This window comes from Xenopus laevis, chromosome 4S, assembly GCF_017654675.1.
Source record: "Xenopus laevis strain J_2021 chromosome 4S, Xenopus_laevis_v10.1, whole genome shotgun sequence".
In the NCBI taxonomy this organism is placed as follows: Eukaryota; Metazoa; Chordata; class Amphibia; order Anura; family Pipidae; genus Xenopus; species Xenopus laevis.
The window spans coordinates 57,974,728-57,983,894 of record NC_054378.1 but is presented as its reverse complement, the minus strand read 5'-3'; the positions used below and the strand labels follow the sequence as shown (position 1 = coordinate 57,983,894).

General features: G+C 38.8%; 1 protein-coding gene across 1 annotated transcript; it reads left to right on the top strand.

The window, feature by feature from the left end:
• The first annotated feature begins 628 nt into the window (after nt 1-628).
• Nucleotides 629-3,490, top strand: ccn1.S (cellular communication network factor 1 S homeolog). The gene is given in 5 exon segments (NM_001086439.1): nt 629-930; nt 1,184-1,397; nt 1,754-2,101; nt 2,261-2,463; nt 2,583-3,490. Coding segments are annotated over 5 exon segments (1,128 nt in total). The 5' UTR covers nt 629-867; the 3' UTR covers nt 2,883-3,490.
• Nucleotides 3,491-9,167: the final 5,677 nt, after the last annotated feature.

Below are 9,167 nucleotides of genomic sequence, written 5' to 3'. Positions count from 1 at the left end.
ATCTAAGCTTCAGCCTCAATTAGTGTAAGTTATTTATCAGGGAGGCAGCACCATTCAGTTCCCCGGAAACTGCCAGATGTGGGACTCCCTGTTGAGTGAAACTACAAATCCCAGCATCCATTTACAGAAGGAGCCACAGCAGTGGATGCTGGGAGTGAACGTTCAGCAACATTCAGTCTTTCCGTGAAGGGGTTAAACAGTTTAGACATTGTGTCTGGTAAACAGCCCTATGTAGAACATTCTAGTTGACGAGGAGGCATATTTTCACTTTAGACTAACTTTGCTCTAAGGCCCAGCCCAAAAGTGAGCCAATAAATTCCACACACCCCACCAGCCAAAAAAAAAAAAAAAGGAAACCCATAAATTGTTTATACAATTTCTGAAAAACACACGGAGGCTTTTTAGACTTTTTTTTTTTTTTTAACTTGAAGAAAACGGTCTTTGAGCGCAAAGACTGGAGTGCTTTTTGCACCCCTCCTTGTGAGACAGAGAGCTCCCATTAGACGGGGAGGTTCTTGGACGCCATTCGAGCCCAGGCGCATTCCTGAGATGTTTTCTGAATGCTGGCAGCGCTTACGTCACGCACGGCGGCCGCCTATATAAGGAGCACGGGCGCCCAGAGCTGATCAGATTGCTCAGACTCTTCAGCACGGGCTACAGGGCAAGAAGCACGAAGACACAAGCCCTTTCAGATAGACACAGGGACACAGACTCCCTCCGGCTCTCCAGCAGACACGAGTTTCCCTAGATCCTCAGCAGAGACATTAAGGTCACCCTACAGGGACGCAGAGAAGGCATCTGCCCAGTTTAAAGGAACAGCCTCTCTTCAGTATTTTTGCCAGTTTTGCTGATCACACCACAGGGAAAATGAGCTTCCTAGCACTTAACCCCGTCCTTGCTATTGCCCTTCTTTCTGGATTCATTGACTTGGTAAGTGGAATTGGCTACCACAATGGGCTACCACGTGGAATGGGTGCATTTGTATAAGTGTTGATGCCACAGTAGTTATACGCTGCTTTATTAGATTTTTGGGTAAACCGTTTGCCCTAATGTAATAACAGCATCTCAACTAAGTTACTAATAGTTAGCTTTAAGTCTGCAATGATTTGCTGCTTATATATAACTAACAAGATATGTCAAATGTGTGTGAAATGTCGCTAATGTGTTTATGGATTTCTTGCAGGCTGTGTCATCGTGCCCAGCAGTGTGCCAATGTCCGGTTGAAGTACCCAAATGTGCCCCAGGAGTTGGACTGGTTCTGGATGGTTGTGGATGTTGCAAAATCTGTGCTAAGCAGCTCAATGAAGATTGCAGCAAAACTCATCCTTGTGATCACACCAAGGGACTTGAATGCAATTTTGGAGCCAGTTCCAGAGCCATTAAGGGAATATGTAGAGGTAAGTAGTTTGTGAGCCACTTGCTCTGATTACAGTTCGGCACTACACATTCCCTTTAGATTAGAGCCATATCAAATTCTTAGTGCATGGAATAGTCAAGGAGTTCAGTACATCTGAATCCATGTATGGTTATACGTTGTTGATGCAGGCTTGGCAGAAAGGCATATGATTTCAGCTGTCTGGAATGTCTGGGTTTGAGGAAAAAACCATAAGGAAAAGTAATTCTTAACTGATTTATTTTTCCATCTTATAGCCACTGGGGGATTGTAGGAAACATTATAGCAAATCCCTTTTACTGCATGCACCTGAATGGAAACATGAATTACAACATTTATTTTTTTTTTCCTTCTCTGCAGCAAAATCAGAAGGGAGACCTTGTGAGTACAATTCCAAAATCTACCAGAATGGAGAAAGTTTTCAGCCAAACTGCAAGCATCAGTGCACATGCATAGATGGAGCTGTTGGTTGCCTTCCATTGTGTCCTCAAGAACTATCCCTGCCTAACTTGGGCTGCCCAAATCCAAGGCTGGTGAAGGTTCCAGGGCAGTGCTGTGAGGAGTGGGTCTGCGATGAAGCCAAAGATCCAGTCGATGAGATGGATGACTTCTTTAACAAAGAATTTGGAATGGATACTAATGAAGGAGAACTTACAAGGAAAAATGAATTTGTTGCGGTCATCAAAGGAGGACTAAAAATGCTGCCTGGTAAGTTACTTTAAGTCTCTGCCATTTGTGCTGTAAGCAAAGTTTTAGTAGCCTTTTCTAAAGGTCAGTTTGTCTGGCAATAATAAGTATGTCTAGTTAAAACACGTTCAAATGCCTTTACATGCCTATTAAGTTTTGCCTTATTGTCTGTCTTTGCAGTTTTTGGCTCTGACCCGCAAAGTCATGTTGTGGAGAACTCGAAGTGCATTGTTCAAACCACATCGTGGTCTCAGTGCTCAAAGACCTGTGGAACTGGTATCTCTACGAGAGTCACAAATGATAACAGCAACTGCAGACTCGTGAGGGAGACCAGAATCTGTGAAGTCCGACCTTGTGGCCAGCCAAGCTATACAAGTTTAAAGGTAAAATGTGTTTGATTTTGGCAGTCAGACATTTAAAGTCTCTTTCCTTTACTCTTTTTTTCTTTCTCTTTTACTTTGTGAGATCAATTACTAAAACACATTTCTTACCATTTTTCCAGAAGGGAAAGAAATGCACCAAGACAAAAAAATCTCAAGCTCCAGTAAGATACACATACGCCGGATGTTCCAGTGTAAAGAAATATCGTCCAAAATATTGTGGATCATGTGTGGATGGGAGGTGCTGCACTCCACAGCAGACAAGGACTGTCAAAATCCGATTCCGTTGTGAGGATGGGGAGACCTTTACTAAAAATGTCATGATGATCCAGTCATGTAGATGCAACTACAACTGCCCACATACAAATGAAGCCTATCCTTACTACAGATTATTCAATGATATCCACAAATTCAGAGACTAAATGCTACTTGCTTTAAACTTGAGTGCCTTCTATGGACGATTTTAGGTACTTTGAACTTCCAATTTGCATACGTCATCTGGACTTTATTGCTAAAGACTGAAATATTTTAATGCTTCATAATGGAGCTAACTAATTGCTTCTTTTTTTGGAGCATAATAATAATTTCTGTTTTTCTGCTTAGTATTTTTTTTTTTTTTTTGGTGACCATTCCCTCGAAGGCTAGAAAGGACCCCTCAGCCTGTTGGTGTCTTTTCTTTTTTTCTTGTACACAAAGTGTTAAGGGGTTTCCACATTCTCTTTAGTGAAAGACAGAAACTCCGTAAACATGTTCCAAAACAAGTTGAACGTTACATTCCTTCCTGATGGAGCACGCTTCAGTGTTCATCTGTGGCAGCTATTACAATCAAGCAATTCTTAAGCAAACAGAAATCCGCTGTGTCTTTTTTTCCTCTAATTAAATGTGTTTTATTTATCAAAAATGTAGCTTTTTGTGACAAATGTAGTACTGGAATTATTGTAAATAGTTTTAATTTTTATATTCGGTGAATCAAGAATTTATTTATGGAATTAATCAATTAATAAAACTATTTACATATTTATACATTTAACCTGGATTTCATCTTTCTTTTAAGTTTTAAATATTTTTTTAAAATATTCACTAGTTTACAGATATGAGTTATCCATTATCAACATGCAACTTATCAATGACTACACTATTAATATTTCCAAAATCAGTATAACAACTTTGTATACCTAACACTTCCCTGGCAGGCAGATGATGATAATTTGACCTAAGCTCCTATGGTTTGTCCCTGGATTACAAAGATGTGAGTTCATGGACACATGGTTCAACATATTATGAATAAGTGTTTGAATGGCCATTCTTTGACATACCTTTACATATTCATTGTGTGCATTTCATTTGTTGGATTGCACCATTAGTTTGCGTAACTACATATAGCTTGGAACGTTCCAACTTCAGTTCTCCAGCTGTTAACATCTAAAAGGCCCCAGCACATTCTGACAGCCTCCTGCTTTGGGGATACTATAGAACAACAACTATTCAAATAAATACATAATATAAATTAGACATATGGGCATGCACACAATCAATTGCAGACAAAACATTCATATGATTAAGCCCTTCACAGTGTATGGGTTGACACAAAAACATATTTTTTCACTTTTCATTGTTCCAACATTCTCTGTAAAACCTGCTTTAAACCAACAAAGTGCTGGGATCTCTAAATTACCCCTTCCATTAGACCAGGGGTCCCCATCCTTTTTTACTCGTGAGCCACATTTAAATGTAAAAAGAGTTGGAGAGCAACACAAGCATGAGAAAGTCAACGGGGATGTCAAATAAGACCTTTGATTGGCTGTTTGGTAGCCCCTATATGAACTGGCAGCCTACAGGAGAGTCTGTTCGGCAGTACACACAGCAGTATACAACCAAAACTTGCCTCCAAGGAATTCAAAAATAAGCTCCTGCTTTGAGGCTACTGGGAGCAACATCCAAGGGGTTTGCAGTGCAACATGTTGGGGACCACTGCATTAGTAACACTGTTGCATTGTATTCACAGATTAAATCACAGTGTATGCAGTTAAAGCAACAGTAACATAAAAAAATAAGTGTTTTAAAGTAATGAAAATATAATGCAGTGTTGCCCTGCACTGGTAAAACTGCTGTGTTTGCTTAAGAAACACTACTATTGTTTATATAAATAAGCTGCTGTGTAGCAATGGGGGCAACCATTCAAAGGAGAAAAGGCTCAGGTTACACAGCAGATAGCAAATAAGCTCTGTCTGTCTAATGGTGTTATCTGTTATCCACTATTTAACCTGTGCCATATAGCCATTTTTCAATTTCCGCCATTGCTCCACAGCAGCTTGTTTATATGAACTATAGTAGTGTTTCTGAAGCAAACACATCAGTTTTACCAGTGCAGGGCAACACGACATGATATTTTCATTACTTTAAAACACTTACATTTTTTGGTGTTACTGTTCCTTTAAACAAGTAAACCTAAAACTCATTCAAACAACTGACACCTGACTGTCTCAACTATGGAAAGCAAAAGGTTATGGCGCATGTAAATTGCAATATGACGCTAAAGTGTAGCAAGTCAATCTGTTTAAAACTCCAGAAGGATTAATTTATACATTACATAATAAAAGCCATCAAGGTATGGATTTGTCACTAAGGTCATTTCTGCCTGCAAAAGAATGCAGGCTTGAGTCTGTAGGAGGTAATTTGCTTTCACTAAATGAGCTTGGAGCAATGACTAGTGCTAATCCTAATAACCAAGTGATTAAAAGTAAACATGCTGCTAAATAGAAAGGAATGCCAAGAATTTCAAGCACCTTTTCATTTGATCGTAAAAGAAAAAAAATACCATTTTATAATTATACATAGTGTATCAGTACTTTAAAGGGGAAGGCTATTTTTCGTGGACTTCAAGAATGCATAGCTAGGATATTAAACCAGCTCTTTACAAAATAAAATAAGTTACTAATGAACTGCATAAATTATTAATGCTAAAAGGGTTTATCGCATAGCAGTGGGCATGTTCAAAGGGCTTCACTGTTACGTAACAGGTTCAAATCCTGTGGAATTCCAATAATAGACTGCATAAAATACAAAATGTTCAGCATTCTTCATTCTTAAAAATGGAAGGTGATAACTGAAACTGGTGAAATATTCCCACAATCCAAAAATGCAGTGATCCTAGAATGATTCTGAAATATTGCCATTAGAGTTTTGTTTTGAAATGGAATATTGTTTATGTAACATTTCTGCCCTTTTTTCTTGTTCCGGATTATCATCAGGGGCCACAGGGAGCATAAATGTCTCATTGGCAAAGCTCTGAAAAATCCATCAGGTTTTTTGGAAAGGCTAAGTGGGTTTCTTAAGGTGTTGATCATTTTGTTGTTTACACAGAACTTTTCTTGTTTTAATTTATGTTTATACACATGAGTTGCAGGTGCATAACCCATGCAGTTGTACATGGATATATGCTCTTTCTACAGTTTTTTAGCTGTTATGCCTTGGACGTAAGCAGTATTGCAATTCCTATACATAAATGTATATGTGCAGACAAGGCATGTTACTCACAGTCACACACTGCATCATATTCCAGTGTGTATTCTAGTTAAGGGAAAATATTAATTATATAATCAATGTTTGTTATTAGCTATATAGTCGTCTGAGAGAAAGAGAAATGATAATGTTTAGATAACACTGGAATACAAGAGACTATGCTAATGGATGTTTTTTCCAGAACTCAACAATAGACTTTTGTTTTGGTACCAGAATAATCCGACTAAATACTTCTTTGATTTAAACCAGACCAAAAAACTTTTGGCCTTTTGGACTATGAATGTTGGCAGCAGAGGAGAGCTTTTAAATTTGTCAAAACAGCAGTATCTTTGTAAATAGTGCTATTGCATCAACAGAAGTAGAAATTTTATTTATTTTAGAATGAACACATTATAAAATGATAGGTTTCTTTGAGGTTTTTTTTTTACAAAACGTGACTTACATATGTACATTCAGTTGGGATATAAAGTTTCCTGTAAAGTTGATCCCTTGACAGCTAGTATCTGAAAAATTGCAGCCCTAATGGGGTGATGTAATAAAAGGCACTAAGTTTGCCCAGCGACAGTAACCCATAGCAACCAATCAGCAAGTAGAATTTATTAGTCACCTGTTTAACTGCAATCATCGTATTGGTTGCCATGGGTTACTGCTCCCAGGCAAACATACAGGGGAATGTAATAAAAGTAGCAAAGAGCAAAACAATTCTCACCAATAAGACTAAAAATCCACATCTCGCAATGTAATATTGTTCCTTAAACTGTTATTGCATTGCGAATTTTAATTGCGCATTGCGAATTTTAATTGCGCACTCATAAGAAGTGCTTGAAGGTGTCGTAATCTTTTGGAGCAAACATAACGCCTTTTTCAGTAAGAAGTTTTATTACATTGACTGCGCATTGGCGCAAACTATAAAATTCGCAAACTGTCTTTCACTGTCGGAAGTGGTCGCTAAACAGTTTCCGGGCTCGCATAAGCTATATTAAATTCGCACAAAGCAAAATTTGTTCGCACAAAGGCATAACTTTTCGCATTGCGAATAGTTTTTCCGTTAGCGATTTTTATTACATTCCCCCGTTAGTGCCTTATATTACACATAGGGGGCAAATCATTCAAAACTGGAATTTAAATACTGTACCATCTAGCAGGAGTTCTACAAAAGGGTGATCTGGTATATACTGTACTAGCAATATTTGTACAAGGCATTGGTTGTATAGGAGGATTATGTTTAGTTGAAATTGTGTGTACCTTCTGGGGAGCAGCGGTTGGGTGCAAGGGTCGCAATCTACAATGCCCATGGGGAGCAGGTTTGGGCCGACCCTGCAAGTACAAATAAGTACAAAAATACAATATGCATAAATATAAAGTACAGTTACAATACAGATTAAGGGCGTAGTGTCAAGGAGACAAAAGGATGGAGGTCCTTTCTCCATTGAATTTACAGTCTAAGGGGCAAATTCACTAAGCGACGAAAATGCACTAGCGATGCCTTTGCCACATTTCGCCACGCAAAGTTTCGCCAGGGTGCCGCTAATTCACTAAAATCCGAAGTTGTGCTCAGGGAGGCGAAAGGTAGCGAAGTTGAGCTAGCGCTACTTCGTCAAGCAAAGCGAAGTTACGTTAGCGATGCCTAATTTGCATAAGGTGCCAAGTTAAAGTACAATGGACTTATATGTAGCAGCAAATACATTACACTACACAAGGCTCGTCTGGTCTGAGGTGGCGAAGGCAAGTCTGGCGCAAGAGGTAACGTTCAGTAAAATGTGCAAGTTAGTAAATTTGCCCCTAAATGTGAAGCATAGAGACTTCTAAAATATATTCTAATTCTCTCCTTAGCATCCTCTTACCTGTCAACTTTTTTCTTCCCCTTTTATCTCATCTTAGCATTCAACTCTCATTGCTTTCTGACTTTTCTCCCTCCTTATATTCAATCTTCCCTCTTCTTCTGCCTTATTTACTCCCTCCCTCTCCTATATCTCTTCATTCCTTGTTTCCCTCCCCTTTCTCTGCTCTGGTAACTTTTATATGTAACTCCTCCTTCTCTACATTTCTCCTCTCCTTACACCATCTTCCTCTCCTGTCCGTTTATTGCCCTTCAATTTTTCTTCACTCTAGCTTGTGCGCTGCCAGCTGCAGTCTACTGATCCTTAAAATATTCCTAATTTCTTCTTCTTCCTGTTTTCACCACACTTCAATTTTAATTCTAATTTCTCATCTTGGATTGCATTTAATTTATCTAAATTGCTCTGCCTCTTCAATTTTGCCTTCTCAACTTTTCCTATTTTATGTTTCTTTTTTCATTCTTTCCCTTGCTCTTAATCTTCTTTTCTCTCTCTCTCCTTTACACTTTCATTTATCTTTTTCCATGTTTGCTAATAACTAAACCACTGAATGTATTGTAATTAGATGCCCTGTTTTAAAATCACAATGTTCCCCCTGCACCTGTTGACAGTGTGGAGTTGTGGATTTTGTTTTCTGTAACTCCTGCCTTTCCTGCCGCTGGGGTTTCAACTAAATTTTTTTTTCTCTTCCCTAATTACTAAACCACTGAGTGTATTGTAATCAGAAGCCCTGTAGTATCTTGGAAATCAAATCGATGTTTATTTGCATAACATATTACCAAGTGCTGTTAGATTTGATGGGCTATTACCATATGGGCCACACATGTATCTCATTTATTGAAGACACTGGCTAAATAAATGCATTTGCACTCCTTAAACAATTCAGTACCTTAAAGTCTATTAACAATAACAAGAACTCAGTTGAAACTGGAAGGCAGAGTGCAAAGTGTACTGCCATTTAATTAGACTCTGCCATCTACTTCATTTAAATTGCACTCTGTTTCATAACATGGTAGAATCCCCCATGAATACAGCAATGCCTGACTTTGGCAGCACTGTATATTCATGGGAGTTGGGAGGAGGGAAGCACATACCCTACCTGTCTTCTAACTTGTGTGTCATTCAGATGAGCAAGGGAGGGACAGCAAACAGAGGCTGCAATGGGGTCCTGTACATACCATCTGCCCTACAGCAGGCAATGAAAACAGGCATGTCCCTACCATTATTTTATCAAGCACAGAGTGCAGCTAGACCCTGGGCAACAATGCAATCTGCATGAACACTAAACAACTTCGAAATTCGACCATCAAATAGAATCCTCCAACATTCGAAGTCGGAGGATTTGAT